The sequence below is a fragment of the Hakea prostrata genome, chromosome 8, assembly GCF_041222555.1.
Source record: "Hakea prostrata isolate BN-2017 chromosome 8, UWA_Hpros_2, whole genome shotgun sequence".
Classification (NCBI taxonomy): domain Eukaryota; kingdom Viridiplantae; phylum Streptophyta; class Magnoliopsida; order Proteales; family Proteaceae; genus Hakea; species Hakea prostrata.
In genome coordinates this window covers 10,448,815-10,469,384 of record NC_142607.1, presented here as the reverse complement: position 1 = coordinate 10,469,384, position 20,570 = coordinate 10,448,815, and the positions used below count along the sequence as shown (strand labels likewise).

The window sequence follows — 20,570 nt, the reverse complement described above, 5'->3', positions numbered from 1 at the left end:
CTAACTGGCCTTGAATTTTAAATTTCAAATCTGAACTTCAAACTTCAATAGAATTCAGATCTGAATTTCATACTCAGCAGGTGTAGATTGCTTTAGAAACCCTAAAACCTCTCTACCTTTTGCTGGAATTTCCTGGGCAAACCCTAAGTCTAGAGAAAGTACCAATTTACCCCTACACCTAGCCCTGGTTTACATCAGCTTCCTGAAGTTTCCATTGTTTTGCGAGAAAATACAATGATCAGAAAAGGAGGGCAACTGCCAATGAAATGTCCCACAGAGCAGTTTTCCCACTTTCTTGCTTCTTAACTAAGATTATAGAAGACCCAATAGTTGCAGAGTGCATGAGTGCATGAGTGCAAGGAATGTGCTCCTCCAAAGAAAGGAGAGAGGAGGAGGGGGAGGTGAAGTTTCTGACCAGAGAGGGAGGCCAAGGCAAACCCTCCTTGAGAAGGAGAGGTTATTAAAAGGGATGGGATAAAGGGTGTAGAGATGGGAGGGAGTATAAGAGGGATTCCCCAGCTATAGCAGCAAGACCCAAGGCAGTCACACATTGTGAAGCTCACTTGCTCACAAGGGAAGATCCCAATTTATAGAATTATTGTATTGCAGCTTTCATTGTCATGTTGCTCGCATCACTGATCCATCTGGTATCAAGCTTTGGAAAAATAGGCGAAAGTTAAATTTGGCAGCTATGGTTTAACTGCTGAAAATACATACATTAAATTTATATACATCAACTGATGATTGAGATATGGGATTCAGCATTCGAAGTCATGGCTAGTCATAGGGATGTACTACACAAACTGTTTGTTTCATCAGATCCTCCACATGATTCAAACATAGACACTAATGGGATACATAGACAGTATTTTACTCAACACACTTATGTAAAATAAATGCTCTAGAGAGTAGAGGCTTATGCCTTTTAATTTAGGCAAGTGAATGTCTCACGTCAAACCTTTGGTACTTAAAATTTTTCATCAGACTTAACACATGGAATTTAACGAGGGATAAAATTGGTGCCTTAAAATTTTCACTCCAATTTAACTGACAGAATTTACCAAGGGATAAAATTTGGCATTTGCAATCATAATTGAAACACAAATTAGAGTATCAAGCCTTCATCACTTATATCCATCTTTTCATTTATTCTGATCTCTATTGTGAATAATAAATGCTGATGGGAACAATTAACTAGCATCAAACAATGTTATATTTTTTAAGTGAAGGAAAAAAAATTTATGCATACCTTGTTGAGAGTGTACAAATTGGCGTAAAAATAATATGCATAGTAAGAATATGCAGGATTAAATTTATTTGTCCATTCAGAAGGCTTGGGCATGTGCTTCGTGGGACGTCTTTCTGGCTTACTTTCATCATCCACAAGATCTAGACCAACAACCTGGATGGACAAACAAAGAACTGCATTAATTTCTGCTTTACTTTCACCATCCACAAGATCATGAAGAAGTGTTAACAGATGGCCAAACCTGCTTGAGGAAAACATGTAGCTGAGGATGAGAACTTGGGTCAACCGTGACTTCAAAAAGTGGAATGAAGACATTATCTAAGATATTCTGAAAGGATGTCACAATTCCCATTTCCCGGTAGATATTGTATAACCGTGGTAGCTGAAACACAGTTGTAAGAATAAATTGGGAGTAGGCTCATAAAATTAGTTGCAAAAATTTGAGTCTATGGAAACCCTACAAAACAGAAAGCTAAAAAGAAGGAAATGGACGTGTATACATTTTACACAGATAAGAGGTATGAAATTTACTGAATCATTAAGTCAAAATTTCAAACTTGTCCAATATTGGATCTGAGCTTTTGAATCAAGTCAAGGTACCTATAACCAACAGTTCTTTTCCATTCAATATTATATTATAATCAACCCAACAACCAAAAAATTAAAAGGCAACGCATATCTGGTTGGCCAATATAAGAGAACAGAAACCTTTCCATCAAAATCAAGGGCAAAGTATATCTGTTAGCCTGACTAGGTAAGATTATTTGGTCACATGACACAGGTCAGGGCCCAAAATTTATGAACCCCTAGGTTCGCTACTAAAATGTCAAGTTTCAGCCCATACAGAGTTTTTGAAGAGGGAAAATTGATCCCTAAAATTATAAGAACATGGAAGAGTGCAAAGTAGTGGTTGGAACTTGTAAGCATGCATTGACAAACACGGGATTGCATGACAATACAGTGGGGGAGTATATGGTTAAGTCTGAGTCTGACATTTAACAGGTGGACTAACTAGATCGACCACTATCATCTCAGAATTGCCACATCGTTCTACCACGTGTCAGATTTTGAGGACAACTAAGCAAAACTTATCTTGGTCTGTGAAGTGGATTTTTTCTCCATTAAAAAAAAAAATAGTATGAAACATGAGAGTTCTAAGAAGGGAAGTACATATGTAATAATTGCATTGACAAATATATTACTAACCTGGATTAACCAAATAGCATTTTTACTATAAATTGCATTGTTGATGACCCAACTTGCCAACTGGTCCCATTCACTCTGTTTCCTCCCGTAAATTGATATTCTATACTCTGCCAGCTGGAAATCACATAAACGTTCTTAAATTGATATTCTATACACTGCCATCTGGAAATCACATAAACATACTTAAATTTATGGTCAAAGAAATTCAAGATTAGTGTTTGCAGAATAATTCATTGACTATAACATCAAAATCTGTTATGAGAAAAAGAAGTCAACTTCAGACCTTCTGGGATAATGTAAAAGAGTGATTTCAAGTAGTTCAAAATTCCTGAGCCATAAACTGGTGAGTACAGAATGGCTAAATTTGAGTACATCAGATCAAGGAAGGTGTAGGTATGCCAACAGCAACGCTGAGGAGAACAACATTAATGCTTTTCCCATACATAAGAGCAGCTGCATTCTATAAAGGGATCTCTTACCTTGATGGCTTGATCATAATAATGGCATGTCAATTGTTTTTTTTTTTTTTTAGCAACAGATAAGATAAGACTGAACAAATGCAACACTTTAGGATGTATGACAAGGGGGTTGGCAGAGAGAGAAGGTAAAGAGAGTATGAAGGAAATAAGGAGATACATATTGCCTAGAAAAAAGACAAAATACACAAAAAATCTAGTTATTTGGGTTCCATGTAAGACACCAAGAATCATGTCTATTACTGTTATGCAGTTGGTCCATATGATCCACCTACAAGTGGCTCTATAACAGTACATTCTTTTCAGATCCCATGATATACAGGAGTGGGGGCTATCCTTGAAAATTACGTACTAATAGGAAAAAGTTAAAACCCAAGAAGGGAATAGGAGTAGGCCAAATCCCATAGAATCTGTGTAGGAAAGAGTTCACTATGCTGCATAAAATTTTTCCTGTTGATTATGCTTTTAAAAGATAATTTGCTGGGGAATTGATCTAAATACCCCTAGAGTATTGATCAGGGAATTTCACCATCTATCCTTCGGTATTTTGATGATAACAAAAGAAACACATATAACCATATGTTAACCATCTACTCATGGGATTCAAAGACAAGCATACTCATGCACAACACACACACACACACTCAAGTAGAGAGCAACACAGCATGAAAGCTGTCCTAGAGCTACAAAGTGAAGATCCGTAAGGACTCAAGGTGTTGACGACCAAGAAATGGACTTCTCCACATGCAAGCACATGTTGAGGCTCAAGATTGCTAATGAAACTTCTTTTAAATTCCATCTATTCTTTTAAAGAATGTGGCACATGAGCAAAAGGGCATATTAGGTCAGTCCTTAGGGTATAAACCAAAACTTCCAAATGCCCTTGGAAACCCTAAAAGTCCCAGTTCGTCTGAGCAAAGGTCGAGCAGATGGCTGCGAAGCCTATGCAATGGAATGCATCATAGAATTCTCCCTGGACGCACCGAAAGAGCATCAGGTCGACCAGTTGGCATGTCAGTCTTCAAGGTCAATAGACCTGGTCAATCGGCAATAGACCAGCTCTGACAGCTATACCATAACAGCTAGCACTCAATGGCTACATCGAGTAGGTCGACCGGATGAAGCCCAAGGTCGATCAATAGTTCGAAAGTCTGACCATTTTCTATCTGTTGAAACCATATTTGGACCAACCTTTTGGCTATAAATTGAGGTATTTGAGTCTTTCTGACACTCTGACAAGAATCTCCAAGAAGCATAAAGCCATCATTATTGTGGGACTATCACAGCCCTTTAGCCTCTCAAATATCTAAAATCCCTTTGGTGGTCCATTCTCTCCTTGAAGATGGTAGATACGTTGATCACGGGGTGGAGCTTGCAGAGTATCCCTTTTGAGGTTCATTCCCTCTTCTTGAAGATGGTAAGAGTATTGATCTCACGGTAGAGATGGGAGAAAGGTTGAGGCTTGATCATGAATTTGCATTCATTTCATTCCAAAGGAAGTGCCACCCCTAAGGTCTTGTAAGTGTTTGAAACTTGATCTTTGTTTTTATTTCATTATTTCTATTGGGTACTCCTGTACTACTGGGTACTCCAGTTCACCATTGATTCACTTGAAGAGGATCCTGAGGGAGGACCCAGATCTAGGGCTTGCATCTAGATTCCTGGTTCACATCACTAAAGCTACATCAGATATAGCTGGTGGCTTTTGACCAGGCCAGACAAAGGAATGTTTAGATTATTGCAGAAACTTGAAGTGGAACCTAAGATATACAGTATGGCAATAAACACATAAAATTTATAACTTATCATAAAACTTATATACAGCATAGTATTGCAGGAAATATTAGGATAATGGATGAAGATATGTATAAACAAGACAAATAACCATACCTGGTATTTGCTTACATCTAGATCAGATAAAACTTCCTTCGTCACTTCAGCCAAGAAACGCCCTGACATATTCCATGTGAAAGGCAAATAAGTAAGCCAATATATAGTTAAAGTAAATGAACTCCCAGATGAAAGGACTTGGAAAACTAAAAACGTAAATACAAAAAAGTATCTTCATCCGACAGGACCATTATATAGAAATAAAGTAATGAGTACAGGATACCTGACACCTCACAAATTGGTTTATCTATAATTGTGAACCCTTATCTTTGCAAGCTAATAAGATTACTGTATGAAATGTTGGGACACCTTTGACAACCAATGTGAACTGGCTGATTATCAGAAGGAAATAGGCATGCCCAACACAAAACAACTAACAGTCAAGACCCTTCAAACAAGTAGTAAGAATATAAAGATTAAAAAATGATAAATAACAATAACTAAATGGTTTCTTCTATGCTTCTAGCTGATCAAATTTTGTTGGTGGATGAGATAAAAATAGGGATAAACACCCAGACAGAGTATTTGGTGGACTATTACCCATAAGAAAAAAGAATCCTCGGTTGGAAAAGAGAACCACATTGATTCAACACATATGGGGGACACTTGGAAAGAGGAAGAGGTATGCAAAATGAAGAAAAAACTGAGGCAGAGCTCTATTGGCATTGTTGTCACAACATCTGAGCATCAAGGTGTTGCTGGGGCCACCAAGGCAACATTAGATGCCTAGGAACTAGTGCAGCGCCTGGAATCCTGGGCAACACCTTAAACTATGTCTATCCCTGGTAATGTGAGGTTCAGATTAGGAACCCTTAGCCACAATTAACCCACAGAATCAGTAATTTAGATTTTAATCTAAACCAGCCAGAAAAAATACGATCAGATCACGTGTAAATCAAGCTTGAATAGTAGTGAAGGACTGTTACAATTTTCACTTGATTCCAGTGGCTGGATTGGGAGATACGGAGGTGGACAATCGAAACTTAAGAGTTTAACAGTGAAATAAGGTGATGGATGGAAGCAACGATGAATCGAATGAAAGGATGGTGACATTGAATGGAAGGCCAGTAAACCAGCGAGGTTTGTGTAATGGAGAGGGAAGAAGTACCCAATCAACCAATTAATTTAGCAGCATACCTGATCGGATGAAAGGTTCAAGCAGCAGCTCAACACAAAGATGATGGTGTAGATGATCAAAATACTTGTTGAATTTCTTCAAGAAGCAGCAGCAACACAGGACAACAATGGTAGATTTCAAACAAGAGAATGGAGGCAGGGGTAGGTAGAATTAGTAATCTATTTGCTTTACTTTAGAGGTAAGAATAGGAACATTTTGATTTCTGTAATTTATTTGATTAAGTCGTGCAATTAGAACAGACTGAAGAATTAATTGAACAGTGAGTTATTGAGTGATCGCATGGCTGATTGTGCACATTATCTGCACCTCCCCCCCCCCCCCAACTCCTTTTCTCTCTTTGTTTTTCTTCTGTTTTATTTTTATTATTACTAAATTATTGTTTTTTGGGGGAGGGGGGGGGGGGACCAAGTGAGACGGGACTTGTGATAGATAAAAAAGAGATCAACAGAATGGCAACGACCTGTGAGAAAGGAAAATCATGTAACCAACAAGGTAACCTAAACTGACTTGGAAAGTGAAAGAATAAAGGAAATAGACTCAAAACATGAACCTAACTAAGTCAATGAAATATATCCTGTTTCCCTCCTTTCTATCCATAATATGCCATTAAATTGGCCAATTACAAAGTAAAATTATGGGATAAAAAACCTGATAGATATATGATCCAGTACTAGACTTATCCCTAATGAAAGAAGCCCAATTTGGTGATGAATCTGCATCAGCTATATTACCTCAAACACTAGCTCTCTCTGCTTACAACATGATGAGGGTGTTTGCCCACCACCTTCCCCACTGTGGATAGAAGTAAAACTCTTTCCAGAACCTCCAGGCGATTGGATTTAAGTGGGAGATGGTTACGTAAATTTGATCTGCTCACTTACTTCTGTCATGTACATAGTAGACAAATTCAGATTCCAGAAATAATTCAGATCAGCAAGATTTGGGTTTAGTTTGTTTTTGCTAATTTGGTAATTTGTGAAGAAAAAAAAAAGAAAAGAGGCGATTATGGTAAAAATACAGGTAAGATCCAGGTTTAAAAACTTTCCCAAGTTGCAATCCAAAAAATGGTTCCATTTTTTAAAAGTTTGCATTGAAGTTTTGAGTTTTTGGGCCAAATTACTCATCTCCTGAATTATTCACACAAATTATTTGGAGACTAAAAAATCATGCTTTTTCCAAAATTGTAAATTCAATTCGGATTTTATCTGATCTTTCACAGCAGTACTCACAAGTTTTTTTAAGCTCTGGTCATGTAAATCATTTGGCAGACCTGTCATGGCATCTATGTGAAACCAACAAGACCACAACATCAGAAGCACCAGGACACATAAGCAACCCCTTGACAACCACACCATTTAGTTTTAAAGGACTAATAGCCTTATGTTACAGCGACCCCCAACTTACAGCCTTTACGCTACTACTACTGTGATGTGAGCAGTTCAAATTGGTTTGATCTTTCCCAATCATCCTAGCCAGAACTTATATGCAGCACTTGTCCAGAGGTGGATGCATAAAGGTTTTGAACCCTTTTCTTATCTGAATGTTAAGGGCAGGAAAGGAATCATAGATGCTATGGAGGGAGCTCTCCATTGACTCAGGGAGTCACACTATAGAGTTATCGGTTCATAATAAATATCATTTTATAAAAAAGAGGAATATTATACAACTCCTTCAGATATACATGCTTTCTAGAGGTTTTGCAAAACTATAGAAGCTTCTGCTCATCCGCAGTCCTTTCATATACATTTTATCCAGAAAAGGCAAAGAACATATTTCGGAAGCAATATATGAGAACAAACCAACAAAAACAGATAATATTTTTACTAAATGTGTGTGTATGTATATATATAATGCAACGAACCTTGGATTAGATTGTCTTGCTTTAGGAAGATTTCTCTGAGTCTGCTTTGTCCACAGGGATTATACTTGAGATTGAATTTGTCAAAGCGATGGAATGTATTCTTGTCCGCATGAACATCCAGGAGATCAACATTGAGGTCATACCTGCCAAAGCCATTGTAAAGAATTAAATCAAGATGCAATTTCCAATTCTCTAGGAACACTGTTTTTGAATTTTAAACATGTACCCTGTCAAATCCAAGCTCTCAAAAACTTCTTTAAGGGTGAGATACTCTCCATCACGGAATATGACAACCTGCAAGATAGATTAAGAATACAGCCGAGAAGCATCATCAAAATAATTGTGATAAGGAAGTTTCTTAAGATCAAATTATACTATGATTGAGTTATTTTGACCCATCAAGAAGAGCTAAAACATGCACAGCATCTTGAATGAAGATCAAACCATTCCAAAGAAAAAGACTCCACCTCATCTGGTTCTTTTCTCAACTTAGACTTAATAAAGCGGAGAAGATGCTTCTGATTCATGCATGCAGAATGATGGACATGTGTATCGACCTTCCTTATGTTGTAGAAATCACGGTGAGGTGCACCTTTCTGAGCTAAGAATTCATGATCTGCATTTATCAACAGATGAAGACGGAATTTCTGCTTGACAAGTGATGAAGTTAGAGAACACAAATAGCATAGAGGTTCCAATTCATTAGACGTGAAATATTGAAGTTAAAAAGTTAACCTCCTCAAGAAAGCGTAGGCGATGGTTGCATGCAGAGCGGGTATTTCCATGAGATATAACTTTTAGTATGTAATGCATGTCAGTGAAGAATTCTGTTGCACTTGCAACTGGGTAAAGTTCAGTGGTTTCTGCATTTAAATTTTAAAGCAGATCTCGTTCATTTACCCTGGATGTATACTAAAAGAAAGACAGGAAAGTCAAGCAACCTTACCATCCTTGCTTGCATAAACATGCACAACACCATCCTCCATCTTGAAATAGTGCTGTTTCCAAGGCAAAAAATCACATAAATTTTGACAAGTCAGTGAATGGTTCTCTTTTTTCTTTTTTTGGTTGTTGGGCCTTGGATTAAGAAGAGTTCCGGAAAAAAATGAATGGTTAAAAAGTTCTGTTTATTCACACAACTTGCATACTTACTGTAGTTGGTTTAACAGGTTCAAAATAAAAAGGATCTGTACACAGCTCTTTTGACAGGGACTGAGTAACAGTTCCATCCCTCCATGGTGCAACACGTTCTCGAAAAACATATCTATCCCGTAGAGCCAAACATTCACGAATCATTACCAGTGCCTCTTCCTCTTCTCCATTTTGTGCCTCTAGTTTCAAAATTTTGCACAGAGACGAACTTCATGAATACTAGCTCAGTAATGAATTGAGTAAAATCAAAGACACCAAAACAGAATATTGAAAATCATATGTAATAACAACCAGGTTCACACATATTTGATCAAATTTATTGGAAAGTCTGCAATTGATTCCCAATTTACACTGTAACAGGCTCAAAAAGAGAGAACCAACATGAAAAGGAGAAATAAATAAGACCAATTAAGATAATGAGACACCTAACAGAAAAAAAATTCCACCATTGAGGTAACCAATAACCAAGGAATACAACCAGGCATATGCACCTCTTTGGCTTGGAACCTCTTTCTCTCACCCTCCCCCTGCCCCTTGGGCTCTGTTGAAAGAAACGATTGTAGTAGAATGGCTTATTAGATCAATGATCTCAAGCCCTTTATTTATAATAAAGTGGAAAATAGACTATTACAAGGAATAGAAGTTTACATGAATGCAAACTCTAATTTAACTCCTATACAAACTCTTATTAGACTCCTGATAGAATCCAACACTCCCCCTCAAGTTAAGGCATGGATATCACACATGTCCAACTTGACCAAAAAAGTATAAAACATCTGTCCAGGTAAACATCTGCAATTTGATCTTCAAACTTATAGATTACGTCTGCCTTATAGACTTCCATTTGATTTGTCCTCATCTTTACTGCAACTTTATGTCTCCAAGGAAGAACGCCCAAGTAAAAAAGTAGAATCTTCAAATGTTGAGAAGACTAAATTTTTGCACAAATCTGAGGGAAAATATATTTTTGGGGTAACAATAGCTAGGGTAAAACAGCCAAAGTGAAAGTTTTGATTTGTAGCAATGTTAGATCTTTAAAGGGGAAGTTTGCCAAGGGACAATCTCCAAAGGTAGGGGAAAATTTGTCAAGATAAGTGACAATCTCCAAAGGTAATAGAGATCAAGTTCTGCAAAGGTCAAACGACAAGTCTTTTGCAAGGTTAGATCTCCGAAGGGAAGATATCAAGTTAAGGGGCAAATCTCCAGGGTTAACAGAGATCAAGTTCTGCATAGTCAAAAAGATAGCTCTATAGCAATGTTAGATCTCCAAAGTGGAAGATTGCGAAGGTAAGGGACAAACTTTCAAAGGTAACAAAGATCAAATTCTACATAAGGAAGTCTACATGAAAGGCTTTGAATTGTAGACATCTTCAATCTCCCCCTCACATATAGCGTTACACGTGGGAAGATAAAGAAAATTCCAATGGGGAAACTTGGAAAGGAAGAAATTGTAATGGTAAGATAAAAGTATCAGGAAAACAAATCTAGAGAAAATGACAAAATTTGAAAGGGGGTTGACTGAGCCTACGGTGTCACTAATGAAGGTCTGATATTACCAAATGGACTGGATTAGAAGATGTAGTCAAAGCAGAAGTAGATCCTCCAATCGGCTCGAGTAAATAAAGTCCAATTACCACGACCAATCTCCTTCCCCAGATCCTGAAGTAGCTAGGTAGGAGTTGGTAGGGGTAGTAGAGGAAGCAGTGGTCGAGGCTGTACCGGCAATAGAAGACTGCAGAATACGTCGCAGAGTAGCGAACTCCTCCTGTGAAAAACCAACGTCTGCAGAGGGTGTGGTGGAAACTGTCTCAGAAATATTAGCCTTTTGTTTTCCCTGCCTTTGTGCTCGTTTTTTCTCAAAATCAGCAGGCTTCCCATGCAGTTTCCAACAATTTTCCTTGGTATGATATGGTTTGTGACAGTGCTCACACTTAACAATCTCCTTAGCCGGATCAGATTTAGTGCGAACAAACTCTAAAGCTAATTTCTCCATAATAGGAGTATGAAGCATGACTAATCGACGACTTTCCTCACACTGAACAAGAGCATAAGACTGTTCTAGTGTAGGAAAGGGAGAACAACTTAAGACTTGCACTCTGATCTGATCGTACTCCACATTCAAACCTGCTAAGAAGTCATATACTCAAATCTTATCAATGTACTTCTTATATGTCGCCACATCATCTGGATTAGTGGGGTGATAATCCCCATAATGATCCAACTCTTGCCAAAGAGATCGCAACTCAAAGATAATAGTGGGCCACGCTTAGTTCCTTTTGGGTAGTCTCATGAAGCTTCTTTTGTAGCTCATAAACCTGTGCATCATTCCCCAACTGTCCATATGTTTCAATAATAGCCTTCCAGATTTGGGCCGCAGTATCAAGTAATAAGTAACCCTGGGCAATATTTGGATGCATGGAATTCAAAAGGAATGACATAATAAGAGAGTCGTTTGATATCCATTTATCTTGTAAAACACCTGCGGTAGTGGGTTTGATAGTAGTGCCCGTAATGTATCCAACTAGTCCTCTTCCAGCAATAGTCAGGTAAGCAGATCGAGACCAGATCAAGTAATTTGTGCCGTCAAATCTTACCGAAAGAGAATGTAAAGTGGAAAAATATTCGGATCCAAAGGGGGAGCAAAGAGTATCATCAATAGTTGTCATGTTGACAAAATTATCTGCAGTTCTTCAGTCTTCACCCTTTCGAAGTAACAGAAACGTCGCAGAATGCAATAGCCAAACAACTCAGACAAATTTTCTCCTTTTTTTTTTTAATAGAACTAGAGAAAAAATCTGGTCTGGTCTACTGGTTTTTGGCTAATAGAACCAGAGACAAAAAAGGAAAAATATGGTTTGTCTATTTTGGATAATGAGCCAAGAACTGAACCAAACCAAGCTAAAAAACCGAACCAGAGGTTGAACCCAAAAAACCAACCAAATAAAATAACCAACGATATCTTCTTCCTCACACGCTCACACCTGAAAAAATTGAAGACTTACCTGGTTCAATGGCAGAGGCGATGGTAGAGGAGCAGCGATCGATCGAAACTCAGAAGAAGAAGATGGGTTTGCGGAGTTCTTCTGCTCTTCTTCTTTCCTTTTTTTTCTGTTCTTGGTCTTTTCTAATCGAGCTCAGTGCAGCGGAACTTGAAGAACTGCCAGAAAAAAAGGCGATGGGTTTGAAAAAATTAGGAGCTTCAACAGTGTGCGATGTGATTTCTCTTCTAATCAAAAGAAGCAGCAAGAAGCAGCGAAACAGTAGGAAGCAGTCTGTGAATCGGTTCTTGTTCTTCTTCTTTCCCCTTTTTTTTTTTTTTTTTTGGCCTTCCCTAATCGAACCTATGTAGTGCAGCGGAACAAAGAACAAAGAGAGAAAAAAGGACGGAACTGCCAGAAAAGAAGAAAGAAAAGAAGGTCGATGGGTTAGAACCAACAGTGATGGTTCTTCTCTTCTTCGATATTTTTTTTCTGTGGTCTTCTTGCAACAGAAAAGATAGTGCGTGAAGAAGGAGAAGAAAAAAAACCCAATCGAATTTGCAGCAGTAACTGAAGAACGAAAAAGATAGTGCAGAGAAAAAAAAAAGGAAAGAGAAGAAAAAGATCCTAATCGGATTTAGGCTCTGATGCCATGTTGAAAGAAACGATTGTAGTAGAATGGCTTATTAGATCAATGATCTCAAGCCTTTTATTTATAATAAAGTGGAAAGTAGACTATTACAAGGAATAGAAGTTTACATGAATGCAAACTCTAATTTAACTCCTATACAAACTCTTATTAGACTCCTAATAGAATCCAACAGACTCCCTTGGTTTGGTTCAAAGGGCATATCCCAGGACATTTCCTCACCTTCTAGAGAGCCCTTAACCTTGGCCTTCCCGCCTAGGCTTTTCTCATTAGCCGCCATATCACTGGTAACCGTACTTGTATCCTTTGCTAGAACAGTTCAAAGGACTTTGATCACCTCTTCTTCACTTGTCCCTTTGCCAACTTCCTATGGGGAGATCCTTAGCCTCCATTTGGTCTCATTCTAGACACTGCTTCGGCTTCTCTAAAGATTAGTCTTGGATCTTGAGGAATTTCTCAGGCTCTTCCATCTGTGACTGGGTTGGCAAGTTGGTTTTTGGTGTTACTCTTCATAACTTGTGGTGGAAGCATAACCTTGGGTGATTGGCTTCCAAATCTCACTCCTTAGGCATGATTGAAAACCATCTGCTTTGATGTCTCAGCTATGCTTCAGCTTCTCCCCTACCCCCCCCCCCCATTGCAGATACCCCAAGGAACATGCTCATTGTTTGTCTAATGGGGCCTAGGCTCTCCCCTTAAAGGCTGGTATCTCCCCCCCCCCCCCCCCAACATTGTTTTCTCCCTTTTGGGGCTCTTAATATAGTTTTTTGTTCATTATAAAAAAAAAGGGGGAGAGAAAAATGCAACCGGGAAGCAACACCCTACAACTATCAAATACCCCCAAGCAAACCATGAGTTCAGGCAATATGACTCCATTGCCACAGTGAATAGCAAACCATGGAAATGCACCAAGCTCAAAACCTTTCTGATGCAGCTGGATAAGACATTAGTCATGTATGGAGGCTTGTGCACAAGCTCGGGAGGGTCGTAAGGTGCTCATGGCCGTCAAGTGGGATGAGATTGACAATTGGATAGTTATACTTTATGTTCAGCCTATTGGATGGGGATGTTTGGAGGAGGGGGGAATTCAATGTAATATGAGCCAATGTAATAAGAGTAATTATAAATCCCATACTGATGAGAACATCAGATTTAAGGATGGGCAGTTCAAAGTATATCAGAGGGGCTGGGGTAGAGACTATATGAATGGCCAACAACTTCAGAGGCTACCATATCCCTGGGGTCCTTTAGTTTGAAAGGAGCACAGCACTTCTTTCCAGCCTTAGCCTACTCTTGCATACATACTCGAGGAACTAACTGGATTATGAATTTCATGGATATTTCTTGAATGGATGGACAGAGTTCACATCCAATCTCGTGCAGGTCTTAATTATTGCAACCTAGTTGGTTTAGCTGGCTTAATATGGTTCCAATTGGATTTATTTGGGTTTTACTCCAACCAATGCATCATAATCAACCCATGGGTAATTTTTTGCTTAAATGTACTATTTTAACTTATTATTAGCCTAGATTTAGTTTTAGAACATTCTTGGAATATTTTCTATTTTTAGTAATTTACTCATACAAGACAATGTAATCCATGATTTTGAGGAAAAATCATGGGATTCTCTCCACCAGTTATAATACTCTCTCTCTCTCTTGTGTTAGTAATAAAAACCTTCACTCCCAAAGGGAGGAAAAACGTTTTCTGTTCTTGTTCTACTCCTAGTGTAGCTGTTGTCTCCCCTCATCAAGAGCTCCTCCATCTCCCATTTTCTCTCTCAATTAATCCTGCAGGTGCAAGACGTGCCGTTACTCTGTTTCCCTACTGCCTTTCTACCTTTCAACTAGGTCTTGTCATCTTTGCTGCAGTCTCTTGCTATTATATTCCCAAAACAAAAGATAATCAAATTCTGTTTTTCCCTTCCCCTGTTTTAACCAAACCACTAATATCATGTTGATGTCCCTTATTATTATTCTTACCCACATCAAATTCTGTTTTTCCCTTCCCCTATTTTAACCAAATCACTAATATCATGTTGCTGTCCCATATTATTATTCTTACGCACATCATGCTAGTCAAATTCAATATTTCTTTTCTTTCCTTCCCCTACTTTTGCCCTAATGGTAAATCATGTTGTGATTTATATGCATGGTTTGTCTGTTGTTTCTTATAGTTGACTGCATGCTTAGGAATTGCACAGCCTCTATTGTTTTTGCAAATCTGAAAGAATTTGCAATCCTCTAATGTTATGCAGCCCAAGAACCCCAGCCATGGTTCCCAATTCACGTTTTGTTTAGTTAATTAATGCATGATAGCCAAAATTTATATTGTCCATTACTACATTATGTGTCAGCTCTAATCTGCATGTTTTTCAATTTGTATGTTGTTCCCCATCTTGGATTAGACTTCCCGGAGAACATTAACCCTATTAGAACACACCAAACCAGCCTCAGTAGGACCCCTAGTTCCTAGTGTTTTCCCTGAGACATACAGTGGGAGTAAAGGCAGAACCATAGTTAGAAAAACCAGGAACATCAAAAAAAAGTCTTAACAGACGCCTTTAAACGACAAGAAATAATAAATGGATGGTTAAACATACTAAAAATGGGGGAAAAGAAAAAACAGACGGTTCATGTCTTAAACTTGTAATTTTCAAAAAAATGGCACCAGTATCATATAATAAATTAAGTTTTTAATTGAGTAGATGCATCAGTTTCTTGCTCAATTAGGGATCCATGCATTGAGTTAAGAAATGTAGCCATCCAAGTGATCTTAATGCCGGTAAAGAAATGATGTCAATTAGAGTTTTCAGGGAGACAGATATAGTCAATTAAGTAAAAATATGTAAAAAAGTCAAAGGTTACCATAAAATAAAAGGCAAAAAATGGGAATAACTAATAAATGTGTTTTAAAAATGGAAGGCTAGCCATTTGCTTTTTGGCTGTTTACTGTGCAACAAAGAGGCAAAAAGGAAAAGGGAACATATGCTAAATAAGGTTAGTACACAGGATTAGTAGTCATATTTTTAAGACTTTCAAATTAAATTTTAATGGTTAGAGTTTTGGTTTGAACTTATATACTTTATTATGTGTGTTAGAGTGATGTTAGTATGATTGGAAGTTATCTTATGAGTCAACACTTCAGAAATAGAGAAGTTTCCCATACATGTAATTTATCATAAGAGGTACGAGTATAGAATAAGAGCTTTTGAAAAAGTCTGAGCATTGTTGAGTAGAGCGCTTCTAGGATTAAACCATAGTTGTCACAGCGATAAGGCGATGCAAGGCGGTTTAGGCTAGTTGAGGCGATGAGTTGATGAGGCGCCCTCCAAGGCACTTTTGAGACAGTTGAGGCATTTTAAGTGAAATTTTTAGTGTACATCTCATTCACTTAAATTCATTATAAATCTATCATATCTTTATTAAAAAACTAATATTAGCCTACCTCAAGTCATCCAACATACTACAAACCACACATAGTAGGTCCTAAATAAAAGTCGCGGGAAGAAAGGAAGAGAAGAAGTCGCCTGTCGTTGGCCGTTGCTTGCCAGAGTGTCGTTGTGGGAATGGAAGAGAAGAAGAGAGGAAGAGAGAAAGAGATTAGAGTGAGAGTGAGAGTGTGAGACTCAAGTCAAGAATTTATTCTCTTTCGATTTTATTTTATTTATTTTTTTATATATATATTTTAACATTTGATCACATGTAGCATCATTATAAATATGCATATAGGTTCAAACAATAGATACTCTACCATTGGAATCTAATAAGTAATTCAATATAAGCCTTCGATTAGGCATCTTTCATGTGATTTAAAAAAGAAAAAAAAAAAAAAAAAAGCGGACGTGTTGGGGTATAAGGCGTATGAGGCGCCTAGGCAATGCCTCATACCCCAAGGCGGTTTGCCTTATTGCCTGAAAATAAAGTGACGCCGATTTGAGGCACTCCAAAGGCGCCCACACACCTAGGCGACGCTTAGGCAACGCCTTTACAACTATGGATTAAACATGATTTCTCCTCTTTTCTTCCTTCCAGGCAAATCAACCTCATCTCTTGTTTTTCCCCTTCCATCAACTGATTCTTCCATTGCAGTACAAATGCTCCCTCTATCTCAGATCTGATCACATATTTGATGATTGAGCTTACCTGCACGGCTGCATCAGAGATCCAGGGCCAATTTCAAAAGCCCATCAATGAACTTGAAAAAAGGGCATTGCAAGTGCACAAGGCTCCACCATTGTGGGGTCTGGGGATGAAGATAATGTATGCAGCCTTAACTGCATCTGGGATCCATAATTTAGATTTTCAAGTGTCATTATGCAGTACCAGAGCTAAACCTGGCAATAGAGACCAAGGTTTTTCAACCAGAATTTTCTGCCCCAAAGAAGAAAATTTATCTTTTTCAGTGTACATGATAAAGTAAAAATTTTGTCTTGCAGCACAGTCAGTAATGGAGATGCTATCAAACACCAACAAAGTTATCATTAAGAAACAAAACAAGTTGACCTGAAGACCCATGTTTTCATGATCATAGTTCATTTTCCCAACAGAAGAACAGAACTTTTATTCGTAGATGATCTGATGATGACAAAGTGAAAATTCCGTCTTGTGGATAGTAATGTAGATGTTATCAGAGATCAACAAGATTATCATGAAGAAACAAAAAAAAAGTCAGGAGGATACAGGATCAATCCCTTCCTACACCAAAGATCTTACGTTCAAAAATTCTTATCTGGTTCCATGCCCCTTTGGGAAGAAAAGGCCTATCCATATCACCTGACTTTACTAAGGCATTGTCTCCTACTCATATTGAATAGAATATGCCACACAAAACCTTCATCACATAAAACCAGGTCAATTTAGACCAGAAATATCGTAAGGATTTTATGAAAATATGGGTGGGGATGATGTCACTGTTGAATCATCAATTTTGCAACATTGACATGGTGTGTATTGTGAGATACTTAAGATTCCGAAGACATCATTAAAGATGAAAAGGCCTGGTTGATCATGATTGCAATTTGCTCAACCTAAAGCTTCCCTCTACAAAAGACATCTGTTCTAAAAGGATTGGTTAGAAAAGTCTGATCAAAGTAAAAGAGGCAAAACCTGTTGCAACCATAAGATGAGTTGAAAGGCTCTTAACACAAGAAGAAGATTGACTCTGATGCGAGACAACAAGTAACAGCAGAGGGGGGAAACAATGATTAGTACGGGTAACACAACTATAGATTTCACTCCAGTAATGGATGTTTACATATTGAATTTGTTATTCCTTGCATATTTCAAGGTGGGGATACATTATCAACGTTTCATCTTCCAATGTTGACTTTGGAAAGTGGTATGTGACACGAGGCATTCACCCGAGTTCTTCTAAGATGTGACTGGTAACGATCCCAAGCAACAGCCATAGCGTTCTCTATATATGTTTGTTAAAATTGGTTCATCCTTTTGTTCTTTATGAATAAACCTGTGAGAGAACCAGTCCGAAGAACAGCATTTGCAGAACATGTAAGACATATTATGTCAGAGGAACATAACTTTGATAAGATGGTTCCCATGGTGACGTTCTCCCGAGACCACCCCCACCCTTGCACACAAACCTCCTCCACCTTGCTTTCAGATTGCAGGCCTATCTGGCAAATATTTCTAGAACAGGTTTATCAAACACCAAGTTCCAAACTAAAACGATTTTACAGAGGAACTGGTCTCCCTGAAGGGAAACGTTACCAAATGCATACCTAGTGTTGTTCTCCTACAAAAGTTGAGGGTCAGTTGTTTTCTCAAGACTGGAGAATTGACGCCACTAGATTAGACATTAGAGAGGCCTATGCTTAAGCTTGGTGACGGCAATCCAATAGCTAAAAAAGTGACCAGAATTTAGATAGACAGTTATATTGTGTTGAGCATTTTATTTTTCAGATCCATTGTACTGGGACAAATTTAAGTAGATATTTGTTCTTGAGTTTATTTAAACTAAACAGAGTGTGTGATGTAACCCACGTTCTAGGGCTTTGAGAATTGATATCAAACCCTAAAATTTGGGTTCACTTCAGGATCTTCTCTTTTTGAACCAGATATCAAACAAACAATTACTGGGAACTTCACTTGGTTATGGGAACCCTCACACAAAGAGAATTAAGAAAATTTGCTTATGGAACGGAACAAGGTAACAAAACCCAAGATGGCAATGGGATTGGAGAAATTACGATTCAATCAAACCAAGATGGGGTAGATTCTGGAGAATTAGAGCTTGACAATCTTCCTGATGGGTTAGGTTAATTTAGTAACTCAGCTATGGGATAAAATTCAAATTTGAGAGTGGAATGGGAATAGCGTAGATGGCGTGAGAAAGGAAAGGAAGGGTTGGGAAAGCCTGTGGTTACGTGAAAAGCAGCATTGAGAAGTCTGCAGTTGGTCTGGAAAAGGGTTTAGAGGTTGTTCTAAAGCCCTTGGATCAATCTTGATGGATCTTGGCTTCTTTTCTTTGATTTCTTTCTTTCTTTTCTTTTCTTTTCTTGGCTTCCTAAGCTGCCACAAGATAAAGAAGGGGACAAGAAGACGGGAAAAGGAGGGGGAGGGTTGGGAAGGTCTGTCGGTGGGAGAGAACAAGGGGGAGGGTGATTTGCACAAGGTTTAGGAAGGTAATGGTGTAGGGAAGAAGCTAAGGTTTCACTTACTTGATTGAGGAGTGTACTAGTTCACTCAAGGTTGCAGGAGGAAAAGTCACAAGGCTGCTGCAGGGTATAGGAGTTGAAGAAGAAGATGAACAATTGCTGTAGGGGATCTGGGTTCCAATTCTCCTTCAATGCTCTTTGTAATTTGATTAATCCATTCTGAATTTCAATGCTAGGTATAGCGAATCCACTTTGGATTAGGATTGCCTTACAACTCAACAACCTATTAACCAGATAAAAGGCATCTCCTTGCAAAATAAATAATTAATTAATAAAAAGGAATCTTCTTTAAAATTGATTCTAACTGGGACGCCTACATGGATAATGACTTTTTAATAGCTTGACCAAGACATAACCAACTTAAAAATTAGACAAAGATCGTAACTCCTGAAAACAAAAGGAAGCTAACTGGACCCAGAAGACCCCAAGGAAGGGTGTGAAAATGACCAAAATACCCTCTAGGGCATTCAGCCAGCTCTATGCCCCATGGTCTGGGGGCTGTTTTGGGCTCAATACTCAAGCTAATTCTGGTTTGCTGACCCCAGTTACATAGTGTGGGTTTGATTAGGAGTCATTTTGTGATGCCCTTTACAGATTTAAAGGGCCTTATAAATGTAAATACACCCCATTACATAAAGTAAAGAATGATTTTTAAGAGTTCTGCTGCTACTAAGCAATAAAGTTGGCAACCTAATCCCGATTTCTTCTTTTCTCCTGTTCTCTTCTCTCTACTTCCTATCAAGCAGATTGACCTTATCTCTTTTCCTTCCCTTCCATTAACAATGCAAATGTTTCCTTTATCTTGGTCCTGATCACAGATTTGATCATTAGGCCTCCTTGCATTTGAGATCCATGATACAAATTCTTAAAATTCAATTATGGTTTGCTGACCCCAGTTACATAGTGTGGGTTTGATTAGGAGTTATTTTGTGATGCCCTTTACAGATTTAAAGGGCCTTATAAATGTAAATACACCCCATTACATAAAGTAAAGAATTATTTTTAAGAGTTCTGCTGCTACTAAGCAATAAAGTTGGCAACCTAATCCCGATTTCTTCTTTTCTCCTGTTCTCTTCTCTCTACTTCCTATCAAGCAGATTGACCTTATCTCTTTTCCTTCCCTTCCGTTAACAATGCAAATGTTTCCTTTATCTTGGTCCTGATCACAGATTTGATCATTAGGCCTCCTTGCATTTGAGATCCATGATACAAATTCTTAAAATTCAATTATTTGCTACTTCTCCAGATGAGCAAGTACCAAGGCTTTGTAGCTGTAGTTACATAAAACGATGTA

The 20,570-nt window shown here is 38.1% G+C and overlaps 1 protein-coding gene across 1 annotated transcript in view; it reads right to left on the bottom strand.

Moving 5' to 3' along the window:
• Positions 1 to 20,570, bottom strand: part of LOC149006816 (putative AMP deaminase) — a 44,509-nt gene that overhangs the window by 15,667 nt on the left and 8,272 nt on the right. The window contains exons 4-13 of the mRNA XM_089166932.1: positions 8,973 to 9,151; positions 8,767 to 8,818; positions 8,556 to 8,683; positions 8,288 to 8,467; positions 8,047 to 8,114; positions 7,821 to 7,963; positions 4,822 to 4,883; positions 2,456 to 2,569; positions 1,491 to 1,631; positions 1,250 to 1,402 (exon numbers count right to left, since the gene is read on the bottom strand). Of these exons, the coding sequence (XP_089023058.1) occupies positions 1,250 to 1,402; positions 1,491 to 1,631; positions 2,456 to 2,569; positions 4,822 to 4,883; positions 7,821 to 7,963; positions 8,047 to 8,114; positions 8,288 to 8,467; positions 8,556 to 8,683; positions 8,767 to 8,818; positions 8,973 to 9,151 (1,220 nt within the window). The remainder of the gene's footprint in view (positions 1 to 1,249; positions 1,403 to 1,490; positions 1,632 to 2,455; positions 2,570 to 4,821; positions 4,884 to 7,820; positions 7,964 to 8,046; positions 8,115 to 8,287; positions 8,468 to 8,555; positions 8,684 to 8,766; positions 8,819 to 8,972; positions 9,152 to 20,570) is intronic.